Source organism: Lactuca serriola, chromosome 3 (genome assembly GCF_051521515.1).
Source record: "Lactuca serriola cultivar US96UC23 chromosome 3, Lser_US96UC23_V15, whole genome shotgun sequence".
NCBI classification, from domain to species: domain Eukaryota; kingdom Viridiplantae; phylum Streptophyta; class Magnoliopsida; order Asterales; family Asteraceae; genus Lactuca; species Lactuca serriola.
Window position 1 is genome coordinate 210,741,420 of NC_136410.1, and position 15,664 is coordinate 210,757,083.

A 15,664-nucleotide genomic window follows, 5' to 3' on the forward strand; every position below is an offset into this window, starting at 1 on the left:
ACGAGCAAATTCCACAGAGTTTTCAGAAATCAGATTTTTGTGGTTTTCGTGTTCGCTCTTGACAAACTCTGAACAGTCGACTTCATCCACTACATAAAATTCACTCATATCATCATCCTCATTAAGTTCAGAAGCATTTTCAACATCAATTTTATTTTCTGAACTTAAATTGGCACTCAATGAGTCGAATTTTTGTATGGTTTCGGTCCTGAGTTTCAGCTTATTGTTTTCATCCAAAAGATTTTTAAGCATGTCCTTATGGTCTTTGGACTTTATAAAAGATTCAATTTTGTCCAGACCATACATATAAGTAAGATTCACATCATCAGAAGATACAACACTTTCACAGTTGTATGCTTCAGCATCGATTTCATCTTCCTTAAACTCAAGGAAGGGTAAAATCATGCGATGTATCTTTTGCCCTATTTCACAATTAAGATGTAGTTGAGTAATGTTAGCATAAAGTCTTTTAGCAATCAAGCAAAAAACATTCCTGTTTTTTTTTTTTTAACAATTTCAAATTGTCTCTTTGCAAATAAATGTTTTCATCCTTAGACTAAATTAGCTCCGACTCCTTCTGCTCAATCCACATCCTTCGCTCCTCACTCTTGGATGACACCCTACTTATTTGGTCAGTTAGGTTAGAATTTGTGACCCGTGTTTGAGTTAAACAACTATCTAGATTTGAGATTCTTGAATTTAAGTTATTTAATTCCTTTTCATATGATTTATGTGGAATTTTGAACGAAATAAAAAGAGATTGTACCTTCTTGATTAGTTCATCAAGTTCACTGATCTGCACACCGAGAGGTTTTGTTGTGAAGCATAAGTCCTCTCGCTCCTTAGTGTCTTCATTTCCACCATCAGTATTGTATCCCCTCATGTGAGATACGTCAGTCACCATCAGACACTTTCCACTGCTTTCATCACCTCTTGCGACATAAGCCTTTCCATGAGATGGCTTTCTTACCTCATCCTCTTCTGAGTCGGTCGACCACTCCTGTACGCCACCGAACTCGTCATCCTCTGCCGAACCCTGTACAATAAGAGCATTCATAGAGGGATTAGTAGCAGCTTTCATCCTCTTAATTTCCTCCAACTTTTTCATAAGGATTGCCTCTTCATCTTTCTCTGTCGTTTTCTTCAAAACACAATCTTTGGCATAATGATTCTTTCCTCCACAGTAATAACAGCTGGCACCAGAATCCGCTTCAACCTTCGCCTCTTTCTTTGGTTCTTTAGTCTTCGGTTCCTCCCTTACTTTTTCAGAATTGTAGCTTCCCTGCCAATTTCTGTTTTTATTGGTAGGAAACTTCTTCTTGATGAACCTTTTGGGATTGGACACCATCATAACATAATCTTCTGAAGTTAGATCGTAGTCCTCCAGGTTCAGATCTTCGGCTTCTACTGCATTCTTACTTTTAGACAGGAGGGCCAAGGACCCCAAGTTTGAGACTACACTCTTCTCTTGCATCACTATCTTTTCTTGGGATTTCAGAATTCCCACTAGTTTCGCCAGCGAATATGACTTGAACTGCTCGTGAGCTTTAACTGTAGACACTACAGCTCTCCATTCGGATCTTAAGCCATTTAGAAAAGTGACCTTCTGTTCAATCAGCTTCCTTTCGATATCATGTTTGATCATCTTGCTGAGAAGATGATTGAAGCGATCAAACGTCTGTGTAACAGACTATCAGGATTTTGCTTGAACTCTCCAAACTTAGACAAAAGCAAGGTCTGAATTGAGTTCTCCAAATCTTCATCTGTGGAATACAACTCTCGCAGCCGATCCCAGATTTCCTTAGCAGTACTGCAGGAACTCACCAACCTAAACGTGTCAGACTGAAGAGCGAATCGAATCAGTCTCAATGCTTTGATGTTGCACTGAAAGTTCTCCTTTTCGTCTTGAGCAACGTCTTTCACATCTTTTAACAGATCATTATACTCTTTCTGAGTTTTAATAATCCTGGATGTTCCTGAATGAGCAAATGGTCCAGACACAATGGCTTCCCATATTAGATACCCATTATCTTCAGATCCAATGACGTAGTCTTCAAAATGATGCGCCCAAACCTCGTAATCTTGAGTGTAAAGAATTGGAATCTTTGTTGTAGATCTAATACTGTTTGAGATGTTGATAGGATTAGATTGAGAATCGTCCATGCTTGATCGTTTCACCTGTTGCAAGATCAGACTTGTAATATGTAATATTAGGGCAAAACGAATAAATAATGAGATACGTCAATTATGGTGTGACGGCTCAATAAATATCAGTTAATGCGGAATAAACCCTAATCACTTCTTTCACAGAAGAGATGTGTATGAATTAGACAGCCTCCTGCTCTGATACCAATTGATGAGTTTATAAAACTCTTTGATCGATTAGATCTTATAACAGATAGATCAAGAAAGTGAAAAACAGTAAGACAAAGCACAAGAATGAATATGAATGTGTCGAATGATTCAATTGATTAAATCCTCAGCAGAGCTCGATGAAGAACTTCCGCTGTAGAGGATTTTAGGGTTACAAAAGATAAGAACAATGAACGCTATTAAATTCTCTATCAAATCTTACATTCTAGGATGCATGCAAGCATCTATAAATATAAAACCCTACAAAATGACTCACGGATGGACAGGCCCATACCGGAGATTAAATGGACTAACTATCGAGCCCAAGAGGCAACACCTTCTGGACCTAACAGCTACAAAGACCACATTATCATTGGGTCTGTAGAAGAGGTAACCAAAGGATCTCTATGGGTAGCCGATGAAAACACACCTCTCGCTTCGGGGCTCAAGCTTGTCATGAGTCTAACGCCTCACAAAAGCTTCACAACCCCAAATATTGATGTGGTCCAAATTGGGCACTTTCCCAGTCCACATCTCGTGAGGTGTTTTGACAACCTTTTTAGTAGGTACTAGATTAAGGATATGGGCGGCAGTCTCTAAGGCATACCCCCAAAAAGAGATTGGTAACGAAGCTTGACTCATCATGGAACGAACCATATCCAATAGGGTTCGATTGCGCCTCTCAGCTACACCATTCAACTGTGGTGTCCTGGGAGGTGCCAATTGTGAGACAATCCCACATTCCTTAAGATAGTCAAGGAACTCAATGCTAAGATACTCTCCTCCCTGATCGGATCGGAGCATCTTGATGTTCCTGCCTAATTGATTCTCAACTTCCTGCTTAAACTCTTTGAACTTTTCAAAGGTTTCTGACTTATGCTTGATTAAGTAAATATATCCATATCTACTGTAATCATCAGTAAAAGTCACATAATAACGATTAGCATCCCTTGTAGCAACTCTGAAGGGCCCACACACATCCGTGTGTACAAGGTCCAACAAACCTTCACCCCTATCACAAGTACCTGTGAAGGGTGACTTTGTCATTTTTCCAAGTAAACAAGATCCACAACTATCATCTGAGTTAAGGTCAAATGATTCCAAGACTCCAGCCATTTGGAGTTGGCCTATGCGCTTCTTGTTAACATGTCCAAGACGACAATGCCACAAGAATGCTTTATCCAAGCTATCAGAAGAATCAATATACAACACATTATTTCCTAAATTGTCTACAACATTCACAGCTTCATATACACCATCACAAGGTATTGCTTTAAATTAAAATACATCATTGTAATAAACATTAATAGCACCATTTTTATTATAAAATGAAAATGTAAAACCTTGTTTGTACAAGCCATGAAAAGAAATAATATTTCTCGCCATTTCGGGCGAGTAACAACACTTATTCAAATCTAACATTAACCCATTATTAAGCAATAAAGAATAAAGTCCTATCTTGGTAACATGTGATGCTTTCTTGTTGCCCATAACTAAGTTTATCTTCCCGTGCTCCACCTGCTCACTTCTTCTTAGTGCCTGCAAATCAGTACAAATGTGAATACCACACCCTGTATCAAGCACCCAATAATTAGCATTAGATGAGTTGTTAGACAATATTGTGTAAATATCTGCATGGGTGGGTTTAACTTTCCCATCCTTTACATCTTGCAGATATTTGGCGCAGCTTCGCTTGAAGTGTCCCTTATCCTGGCAACAGAAGCACTGTGCTTCCTTTGGGTTTAAAGAAGGAGTAATGGGACCTTTCTTTGTCCCACTCGAAGAGGAACCATCAAGAGTCTTACCCTTGGTAACCTTCGAAGGGCTTTTCCTCTTCTTACCCTTTCCTTGCCCAATTGCAAGAACAGGGGCTGTTAAAGGAGTAGAAGTAGCAACCGCTTTACCCTTAAGGCCATTTTCAGCTGTACTTAAGAGTCCTTGAAGTTTGCTAAGTGTGACTTCCTCCTTGTTCATATGATAAGTCATACGAAACTGATCTTAACTTGGAGGTAAGGAATGGAGAATGATGTCAATCACCAATTCCTCAGGGAAGTCAACATTGAGCTTTAGCAACTGGTCAACGAACCTCTGCATCTTCTACAAGTGACCGGTGATGGGTTCACCATCCTTCATCCTTGCGGTTATCATGGAGGAAATGATTTCATACCTCTCTTGACACGCGCTCTGATGGTACCTTTCCATCAGATCTAGGTGCATCTCATAGAGGTAGACATCTTCATAAGATTTTTAGAGTTCCGGAGTCATTGTGGCCATCATGATGCAGGACACCTTGGTGGCATCCTTCTCATGTGCAATGAACTCCGCAAGCTCTTATGGAGTAGCAGTGGCTTCATTAACAACTTTAAGCTCCCTATCAAGGACATATTCTTTGTCCTCATAGCGGGTAATCATCCTGATGTTTCTGATCCACTCATTAAAGTTGGATCCATCAAAGATGACCTTACCACACAAGTTCATTAGGGGAAAGGAGCCTGTCGGGTTTGAGCCAACATCGTTATTAGAAGACATCTGGAATAAAAGGAAGATAAGTTTCATTAGATTAAGAGTCCTTAATAAGTCACCCAAATGAAATATAAAGGCTAGGATCCAACAAACTAATTATAGGTGGAAGAGGGATGCCGTAATCCACACTATAAAATATTTGAAGGTAGGTAAATGACGATTTACCAATTTCCACCATAAGAACGAAATATTTTATTATTAGGTTTTATTGGTTTTGAAACTCCTAGATCTTTTGAGATACATTGAACTTTTCAATGGCATGTTTGAATCTCGAATGTGCCCTCTCATGTTTGTGACTGGGATGCCGAGGATCACAAACAAGGTGTGAATAACCATACAAATTGACTTGGTACCCTTAACAATATTACCTAATCGATGTGCCGGTTAACCACACACGCTCCACCGATTTATAATAAAGTCAAGTTACCCTTTTCCACTCTTACTAGTCCATGTTAGTGTGCCGGTTAACAACACACGCTCCAGTAACGACTTGGTAAGGTACAAAGTGTAATTTTATGGACTAGCACCAATTTCACATTTTCCTAAAGTAACTAAGATTGGGAATTTATAATGTATAGTTACTTTATAATTCATTATACTTTTAATGAAAATTTAAAGTCGTATCCTACTCGTTCGGCTAACGACCCTCCACCGATCAAGGAAGCGGTGGGTGAGAGCGTCCCATTAAGTCACCATTTTATAAGCAACAACCTTATACCCCCCTTATAGACCGGCTTCGTGAATGATGCCTACTAACGGTAAGAATGACATATTCTTATACATATCTATATAATAAAATTATAATAATAGTATAAGTGTTGATTTTTAAACTTTTTAAAAATCTAAGGTTTAATTTGGAATTAAAGTATTAAAGTGTAAGACTTTTCAAATTCCAAAACTTGAGGGAAAGAATCGAAACTATTCCAAGTCTCTTCAATTTGTAACTTATGAGTTTTAATGGTTCATAAAAACAAGAGGGGAATCATGCGTGCCGTTGGCGCTGTGTTATTTTTTTTCTCTTGTCAGCAAAAACCTCCTCTGTCAACAGAAGGTTCTAGAACTGTGGCAAAATGTTTGAATTTTATTATTACCATGAGTGCCAGTTGGATAAAAACATGGTTGAATTGAAACGACTTTTTTCCATCTTTATGAGGTTTTAAAGGATGTGTAGAGATTTCATAAACATGATGAGAATTGGAATAAACAAACCCATGTATACACAAAGTAGAGAAAATCATGGCTTTACAACTGGACGCGTGTTATTCCAAAGCCACTCATGTGCACATCCCTCCACCAATGATGAAACCTGAACCAAATATTATTATTATTATTATTATTATTATTATTATTTTATTCTCTTATTATTATTATTATAGCATAAATATTTTACCTTTTCCTAAACTTGTGAATGATAATCATTGAGCCAATCAACCTCAGCAGCAGAGAGTAGGGTTAAGTAAACTAATTTAGTCTACATGATGTAAATTGTAATTATTAACAAAAGGTAATGATAAGTTTATTTTACTTAAAATCAAATTTTAAAGGGCAAAATAGACATTATCAACACACACCTGTATAGGAACAAAAGTAAGCTTCTCAAATCCAATGTATGTAATTCCTCCAAAACGATTAGGAGTGTCAACCTCTTTGACAAATAGAAGATTCTGCAATCACAATTCACATATCATACCAAAAACATCAATCAATATCATATATGTTAAAAGACCAAATTGTCCCTCATTACAACACAAAGTGAAAAATGAAAATACTTCAATTCGAATACCAAAAGCATGATCCTCATAATAACCTGGTTCATTGCTGATAATCATGCCTTTAAGTGTCCAGTTCCTAATTCATTCAACATAAAAATAAAAAATATATATTAGTTAAATGGATTCTTGCATTTAATTACTTCATGTAGAAAAAAGAAAAAAAGGACTCTGTCTATTAAAAATAGCAACATACTTCCATTGATTTGTTTAGGTTTAATCTCATAAAAGACCTTATACTTTATGCTTTTTCAGGATTAAACCTTGAATTTTTTTTTGATGGAAAAAAACCTTGTATTTTTTCATTTTTTCCAATCTGGCACTTTGTCATTTTTCTCTAGAAAAGTTGAAAATGCGAAGGTTTTTTCAAGAAAAACTAAAAAAGTTGAGGATTTATTTGAATACATTTAGAGGGTTGAGGGTTTTTTCAGAAAAAAAGGAAAAAATATAAGGTCTTTTTCATGAAAAAAAATAAAAATGAGGTTTAATCCGCAAAAACACAAAATATAAAGATCAGATTAACCCGTTTGTTTATTACAAAATTCTACTTGCATTTCCTCCTATTATTGCACTTGAAAAATCTACTCAATATAAATTAAATACAAAGCAACTATTACTGCTATAATTAGGTAGATAGACTTTAGGGTTAATCTCAAAAAAGACCTTATATTTTGTGTTTTTTCCAGATTAAAGCTCAAATTTATTTTTTTCCTGAAAATTAACTTTTATTTTTCTCATTTTTACCAAAAAAGCCCTCAACTTTGTATTTTTTTTTTCCGAAATAGTATGAATTTCAATTAGAAAGTGAAAGAAGAAAAAATTGGGAATTTTACTTGTTGTTCTCGTTTGAGCTGGATTAAGAATCTTCTCAATCAGTGGCTCCTCCGATGAACAACATAGACCCAACACATCGAAATAGCTTTTCTCCAATCCTTTTTTGAATCTTCCTTCATCTCTCTGTATATATCAAATATGACCAATCGAGTATTCCAAATCGAGGAGGAATGGAAGATTTTTCTGTAAACCAATGACTACAAAAGTGTTACTGTCTTTTTTAGGATAATTGATTTCAACCAATAATAATGGAATATTTGCATAAATAGGACAACATTACCATCAGTATAAACCCTACTCTTGGAGGGGCGCCGGGACGACAGATAGCTTTTCTGATGGTAGATTTTGATTCCAGCCAAAAATTAAGTTTCCCATTTGCGTGTTGGAGAATTAGTCAATTAGAAAAACCCAAGCTGAGGAACATAAATCGGTGGTGGAACATAAATAAGTGTCAGTCATATAGTCTCATTCATTCAGTCTAGAAAATAAACATACCTCATGTATACACAACACAAACATGATTACACATTCAACCACTTTACCCATACATAATTAATGGAAAAAAGAAAAGAATATGATAGTGCATAGTGCATAGTGCATAGTAAAAAAGCAAGACCTGCATTGATTTCATTCATTTCTCTACGCAAAGAAGGATCAGGTATAATGTCCACCATCAATATGTGCTTTATGTCGTACCCGTATTCTCCAATAACCTAATAAAAATGATCCCACGAAATCATATATCATTTAAAAAAATAGAAAACCTAATACAAGATATGAATTTACCTTTTCGAGTTTCTGCAATACGGTTTTTGCGACTTCATCTTTCTTGCCAACTCTAGGAAAACGAACCCTAGGTCTAGCTTCTTATGATCTAAATCACAATATACAACCTACCAATTCATATGATAGTTACATGATAATCTATTGCATATCGTATGATTATCAAGGGTTTAAACTCACAACATATATAATTAATTACCTTTGCTTTTGATAAAGGTAACATGTAATCCCCTTCCGGAACCTCTTCTACAGCTAATCGGTATAGCCACTAAACTTCCAAAAAGTTATAAAAACTTTACTTCATAAATAAAAATACAAATTAAAAAAAAGGTATTTCTTTTTATAAAGCAATGAATGACCTTTCGTTAAAAAAACACAATAGGATTTGCTTCGCGTATACTTGATAACAACAATCCTTTTCCTTCCTTTGGGCTTCGGGGTATAACAACCTATGAGAAAAATTTTCGTAAGAATTCTTTATAAGGGTAAAATGGTCAAATGTTCAAGTACCTTAAGACCAGGAACATGGCAAAAGAAAGCTTCGGGAGATTGTGAGTGATAATGGCCTCCATGTTCCACAGCTCCATATGGTGTTCTATTGTTAAACCTAATAAGCCACAAATAATCATTTTCATATTCGAAAAAAAAGGAAAAAAAGTAAAGTTTTTTGATAACTTTGGTTACCTCCACAATTAAATTCTTTACCACTTCGATATCTGAATTTAGGAGCTTCATTGACAATCTAGAAAAACAAATGAAGAAAGTCAAAATGTTGAAAGATTTGGATGTGAATCAGTGATAAATTAGCGTAGTGGAGAATAAAGAATTAAAGATACATGCATGATCAAAAGCCGGAAAAATGTAATCTGCGAATTGGATTTCTGCAATAGCTCGATTCCCCTGTTACAAAATCATTATATAATATAATATAATCAACAACTGTATAAAAAGATGCAGAAAAGCATTTTGGAGTAGAAAATTTTAAGGAACTTACCATTACTGCTAGACCAATACCAAATCCAACAATCCCCTATTGTAAAAGAAACAATCGTGAATCAGAAACACCATCTTTTTCATTTGTCGTGATTGGTATATCATAAGATTCCCAATTATTTCAAGAAATAAAAGACTTCATGACGAATTTTGTTGGTTTAAAAAGTCAAATTGTGAGAGATTTTTTATCGATAGAGTTACCTGTTCGCATAGGGGGTGTTGAGAACCCTATGTTTACCAAATTGAGAAGCCAACAGAAGGGGACTCCTAAAAAATGTATGCTTTAACTACAAGATCGTTATAAATAATTGAGGATACAAGTGGGATATAAGGAACAGAAAAGAAAACCTTGGTTTTGGTCTCGATTTTAACTTCAAGCGAGTTGATCCTGGTGGAAAGAACACCGGCGAGATATTGACCGACACAAGGGTTGAAAAAGTTGAGACCTGGGTCAGCCAATTTCTCGAACCGACCCCATTTTTCAACAACCCCTACACTTGCTTGGTCTATGCAACCCACAAGAATACACGATGCGTTCCTCATCACCTGCTGCAATCTCAATTCTCACGCACTCTGACTGTATCTAAATATATCTGAATTAGTTTCTCTGAAAATATCTATAGAGATACTTCGTTACGTGATTATATCTATACGAACTTCAACGTAGACAGATCTAAAATGTAACAACGGAAATCTTAAAACAAAATTTTCATTTCTAAAATGTATTTTTCATCCAAAACAAGGCATAAATATCCAACGTATCATGTCATAATACAAATCATAAAAATCCCAAGATCATAAATCATCCATCAGTGTGTACAGATCACGCCTGCGCCTTCCCACAGTCCTCGCTAGTACCTGAAACACATACACAACAATTGTAAGCATAAATGCTTAGTGAGTTCCCCAAAATACAACTTACGCACATACGCCTTTCCAGGTCCTGACCTTCTGGTCCATGTGTCTCAGGGGACTTCCGTCCCTGCTGGGTAAACCTTCCGGCCTTACCCACGCCAACCTTACGGTCCACATTACAACGCCTTCCGGCCCATAACATATTCGCCTTCCGGCCCATCATATAATGCCTTCCGGCCCATATCAAGCATATCATACATAGCACATATAACAATTAACTTATCACATATAGCACATATGTCTCATACCATATCCGACCTTCCGGTCACACAGTCAAAACCCTTCCGGGTACAGTATAGTGAGAAGACTCACCTCGTAAATATCGATCGCTAGCAAATCCCGAAATCACTCGTGCTCGATCCTCCGAGCTACAATCTCCCTATATCATCATACGTCTCTTATTAACACTTTTACCACTAAGGTTGACTACCCTTTTTAAGTCAACACTAGTCAACTCTTGGTCAACGGTCAACGGTCAACGGTCAACTTTGACCGGACTCGGCGAGTGCACTAGGGCGACTCGACGAGTCTAGACCTTTTCACCAACTCTCTAGGATTCCCTTTTGACACATTGAGTACTTCCCCTGACTCGACGAGTTCCACCTGGAAGAATCGCGGGGCCACCCCGACTCAACTCGCCAAGTCTCAAGAACAACTCGGCGAGTCCCAGTTCAACTCAGACCACCTGTCAACCCTCTCTAACTCGCCCTGACTCACTGAGTCAACCTATGACTCGACTGGACCACTCACTGGGCGATCTAAGGGCAATCTTCAAGCTACTCGCCGAGTCTGTTCGTCGGACTCGGCGAGTCCATGCCATGCAACCACTCTAACTTGCTTCTAAAGTCAGATCTGCTCCAACAATTCATAGATCTGGCCTTCCTAGACTGATTCATCACGTAAAGTCCTTATCTTGGTGTTCATAACACACCCCATGGCTCATAAATGGCATTTTGACCTAAGGCATAAGGATTCCAATCCAAAACCTACATTGATTCACAAAAAGCTTGGGCAAAGGGACACTTTGGACCTCCAAGGGTCCAGATCTATGGTCTAAACCGCTTAAGGGACCAAGGGAGCACTAGATCTAGCCACAAAAGGGCTCAATAAGCCCTAAATCAATGTAAACATCAACATAGAAGAGGATAGCTCGAAGATATTACCACAATAGTGATGTTATGGACTCCAAACTCTCAGAAAGTGGCTCCTCTTGCTTTCCCTTAGCTGATCCTCCCTTTCCCTTGCAAGATGACACCTCCAAGATCAATAATGGCCTCCTACTTTGCTCCAAACGCTCACACTCGATTAGGGTTTCACTCAAGGGACTGGTGAGCACAAATGACGGCCATAAGGCCCTTTAAATAGGTCCCAAACCCGAGAAATTAGGGTTTCATTAAACAGCACGGACTCGCCGAGTCTCACGATCTCTCGAATGTACAAACGTGTCAATCTTTCCATCTTGTAGGATTCTTTTATAGGCAGGAAATGGGCAGACTTCGTCAGTCGGTCGACTATTACCCATATGGTGTCCAGTCCGTCCGACGTCTTGGGTAGCTTGGTCACGAAATCCATAGAAATCCCCTCCTATTTCCACTCAGGGATTACCGGTTGCTGTAACAATCCTGAGGGTTTCTGGTACTCCACCTTTACCTTGGCGCACGTAAGGCACTTACTAACGTAGGTCGCAATTTCCGCCTTCATGTTAGGCCACCAATAGTGTTGTTTAATGTCCAAATACATCTTGTCTGAACCGGGATGAATGGAGTATCGTGTCTTGTGGGCTTCCTTCATAACAACCTCCCTAAATCCTCCGATTTTTGGGACCTAAATTCGGTTCATGAAGTAGTATACTCCATTCTCCCTTGCCTCAAGATTCTTCTCCATCCCGCGTAATGCCTCGCTAGCTCTATTTTCCGTCCTCATGGCCTCCGACTGGACTGTTGCAATTTGAGTGGCCAGATGAGATTGAATGGTTATCGAGAGAGTTTTCGCACGGCGATTAGAGTACTCCTTCCGACTTAATGCATCAGCTACCACGTTGGCCTTGCCTGGGTGGTACTTGATCTCGTACTCATAGTCGTTTAGCAATTCAACCCATCTTCGTTGTCTCATGTTCAGCTCCTTCTGGTTCAAGATGTGCTGGAGACTCTTGTGGTCCGTGAAATGGTGCACTTCGTACCGTATAGGTAGTGCCTCCAAATTTTCAGAGCGAAGACCACGAATCCCAATTCTAGGTCATGGGTCATATAATTTACTTCGTGCGTCTTTAGTTGGCGGGATGCGTATGCTATCACCCTTCCACGTTGCATGAGAACGCAACCTAAGCCCTGATTTGATGCGTCACAGTAGACTACAAAATCTTCCGTTCCTTCAGGTAGAGATAGTACAGGAGCGCTACAGAGAGCTTGCTTCAAGGTCCGAAATGAAATCACTTGTTTGTCTGTCCATTTGAATGGTACGCCCTTTTGCGTAAGCGAGGTAAGTGGCTTGGCGATCTTAGAGAAGTTTTGAATGAATCTCCTATAGTAGCCCGCTAGGCCTATGAACTGACGAATTTCTGTGGGCGTCGTCGGGGTTGCCCATCCTTCAACAGCCTTGACCTTAGAGGGATCCACATGAATTCCATCTTGGCTAACTACATGGCCTAGGAAGTTCACACTCCGGAGCCAGAACTCACACTTGGAGAGTTTGGCGTAAAGCTTTTCCGATCGCAGAGTTTCTAGGACTTGTCGGAGATGTTGGCCATGCTCCTCTTTGCTTCGAGAATAGACGAGGATGTCATCGATAAAAACAATGACGAAGTTGTCGAGGAACGGTCGACAGATTCGATTCATTAGGTCCATAAATGCGGTAGGTGCATTTGTTAGACCGAAGGGCATTATGACGAATTCATAATGTCCGTAGTGGGTTCGGAAAGCGGTTTTTGGAATATCCTCTTCCCGGACTTTGAGTTGGTGGTATCCGGACCATAGATCTATTTTTGAAAAATAACTAGCTCCTTGGAGCTGGTCGAATAGATCATCGATTCGTGGGAGTGGGTAGCGGTTTTTAACAGTGAGTTTATTTAACTCTCTGTAATCGATGCACATTCTAAAAGATCCGTCCTTCTTTTTGACAAAGAGCACTGGAGCTCCCCATGGCGAGTAACTAGGTCGGATAAATCCCTTGTCCAGAAGCTCACTGAGTTGGCTGGACAATTCCTGCATTTTAGGAGGGGCCAGCCGATAGGGTGATTTAGCGAGAGGAGTCGCTCCTGGAACGAGGTCGATTCGAAACTCAACCTATCTCTTTGGGGGTACTCCCGGAAGATCTTCAGGAAAAACGTCTGGAAATTCACACGCTACCGGAATATCTTGAATGTTAGTCTCTTCCTTGGTTTTATCCACTATGTGAGCCAGAAATGCCGAATCCTTCTTTCGTAGGTGCTTTTGTGCCTTGATGCACGAGATGAGGCGAAGATTCATGCTGGGTTTGTCTCCGTAAATTACTAGGGTTTCGTGATTTGGGAGACGAAGACGAACGGCCTTCTCGTGGCACATAATCTCAACATGGTGGGGGCTTAACCAATCCATGCCGATGATCACATCGAAACTCCTAATTGATACTGGCATTAGGTCTATTCGAAAGACGTGTTGGTTAAGGGTTAGGGTACATCCGATGTAGATTTCCCCAGTGGATTCGGTTTTCCCATTGGCCATTTCCACCGTATAGGTTTCATTTAGCTTTTGGGGTTGTTGTTTTAATAAATGTTTAAACTTCTCGCTTACGAAACTTCGCTCCGCTTCAGTGTCAAATAAGATGCATGCATAAGTGTGGTTTAGGAGAAACGTACCGGTCACAACTACGGGTTCCTGAACCGCCTCTCCTTGGCCCATGGTCAACATCCTTCCTGTTCCTCTGTTCCCGGGATTGTTGTTGTTAGGGCAGTCTCGGTGGAAGTGCCCAGTCCTCCCACACCCGAAGCAGGTGTGGCTAGGCCCTACATTATTGCCACCGACATTGGTGTTGTTGTTGTTGTGATGGTTGTTGTTGTTTCCCTGATTTTGGTTCTGGGGAGGGTAAGTCCTGCAGTACCTCGCAGTGTGTCCCCTTCGATTGCAACTGGTGCACTGAAACTCCTTGCATTCTCCATGGTGATGGAAACCGCACTTGTTACACTTGGGAAGATTACCAGAATAAGATTTTGAAGCATTTGAAGCAGCTGAGGCTGGAGCATGTGGTGTGGCTGGAACTGGTGCAGTGGCAACATTAACCGCCACTATCTGCTGCTTTTTAGAGGTTTCGGGGCCCTGACGTCCCTTCCTCTTGTTGTTCTTCCCTTTCTTGCCATCACCTTCCTTTTTGCCCTCAGTCTCCGCTGGCTTCTTACCCTTCTTGGTGTTATGGTCATACAACTTCTTCGCCAATCTCTTCGCACTGTCAAATGTTTCCGGGTTTGCAGCTGTCACGTTTCCTTGAATGGGTGATGTTAGTCCCCAGATGAATCGCTCAATCTTCTTTCCTTCCGAGGTGATCATACCCGGGCACAGCAGAGATAGTTCACTAAATCTCGATATGTAGGCATCGATATTCACATTCTGCACAGTGAGGTTCCATAGCTCTTGCTCCATCTTCTGTATTTCGCCTCGTGGGCAGTACTCAGCCATTAACATTTCTTTCATCTCTGCCCACGGCATAGAGTTGGCTACAGGGAGCGTCATGGCTTCCACGTGTCCATTCCACCAAGTGAGTGCTTGGTCCACAAAAGTGCAGGCCGCGAACTTCACCTTCATCTGCTCAGGGCAATCGCATATCTCGAATACCGACTCCACCTTTTCGATCCATCGCTTCAGAGTGATCACCCCTCCAGTGCCGTTAAAAGTTCGTGGTTTGGCATTTGTGAAGTCCTTGTAGGTACATGTTTTGGTGGGTCCTTGATTCATTCCGTTGTTCGAACTTCCGGCTCCTTGCCCATTGACTCCTCCATTGTTCCCTTGATGAATTTGCGCAATTGCTGCAGTGACCGCAACAGATACAGCTGCCTGGAACGCGGCTGAGTCAACTTCAGGTGGAGTTGGTCCTGGGTTTCCGCGAGTAGGTCGGAGAGGCATCTTTCTGTCACGAAACGGAAAGATGTTGAGTGTAGGTGGTTTCTGTGAGGTTGTGATCCTACTGACTAGGTGCATGGTACAAACTTGAACACTACTACCCTTGGACATTCAATCATAATTTCTCAACACATAGCAATTTGTAATATCATAACAAAGCACATAAAAGTTTATTAATATTATCCGCAGTTGATACAAGAAAATTTTGCTCGTAAGAGCATACATGAGTGACACTAATTCGACAGCGTAACGGCTCTATGAGTAGTGTAGTCACTTAAACATAGAGTCGGGGTACATAGCATAGTTCCTATCGATCTACTAAAGTAAGTCTACCCCTAACCGCGATGAGCTGCGTCCGGAGGTGGTGCCGAGGATGTGGATGCTCCCTGAAGGCGAGCCACCAAGCGT

At 40.0% G+C, this 15,664-nt stretch overlaps 1 protein-coding gene across 1 annotated transcript; it reads right to left on the bottom strand.

The window, feature by feature from the left end:
- Window positions 1-6,109: 6,109 nt before the first annotated feature.
- On the bottom strand, window positions 6,110-9,797 carry LOC145096006 (hypersensitive-induced response protein 4-like). The gene is made up of 15 exons (XM_079033794.1): window positions 9,603-9,797; window positions 9,256-9,291; window positions 9,102-9,161; window positions 8,946-9,003; window positions 8,772-8,868; window positions 8,662-8,710; window positions 8,461-8,529; window positions 8,095-8,191; window positions 7,974-8,014; window positions 7,478-7,601; window positions 7,183-7,225; window positions 6,645-6,723; window positions 6,447-6,539; window positions 6,278-6,346; window positions 6,110-6,181 (listed from the first exon to the last, which is right to left on the bottom strand). Exons 1-15 carry the CDS (start codon window positions 9,795-9,797, stop codon window positions 6,110-6,112), a joined length of 1,182 nt encoding a protein of 393 aa, XP_078889920.1.
- Between the last annotated feature and the right edge of the window lie 5,867 nt (window positions 9,798-15,664).

Excerpts from the sequence above, each read along its gene's own strand:
- LOC145096006 (XM_079033794.1), bottom strand. The coding sequence starts at position 9,797 with ATGAGGAACGCATCGTGTATTCTTGTGGGTTGCATAGACCAAGCAAGT. Across the intron at positions 9,004-9,101 it reads TTTTTCCGGCTTTTGATCAT|ATTGTCAATGAAGCTCCTAA; the intron begins GCATGTATCTTT and ends TTGTTTTTCTAG. Across the intron at positions 6,347-6,446 it reads TTACTTTTGTTCCTATACAG|ACTAAATTAGTTTACTTAAC; the intron begins GTGTGTGTTGAT and ends TACATCATGTAG.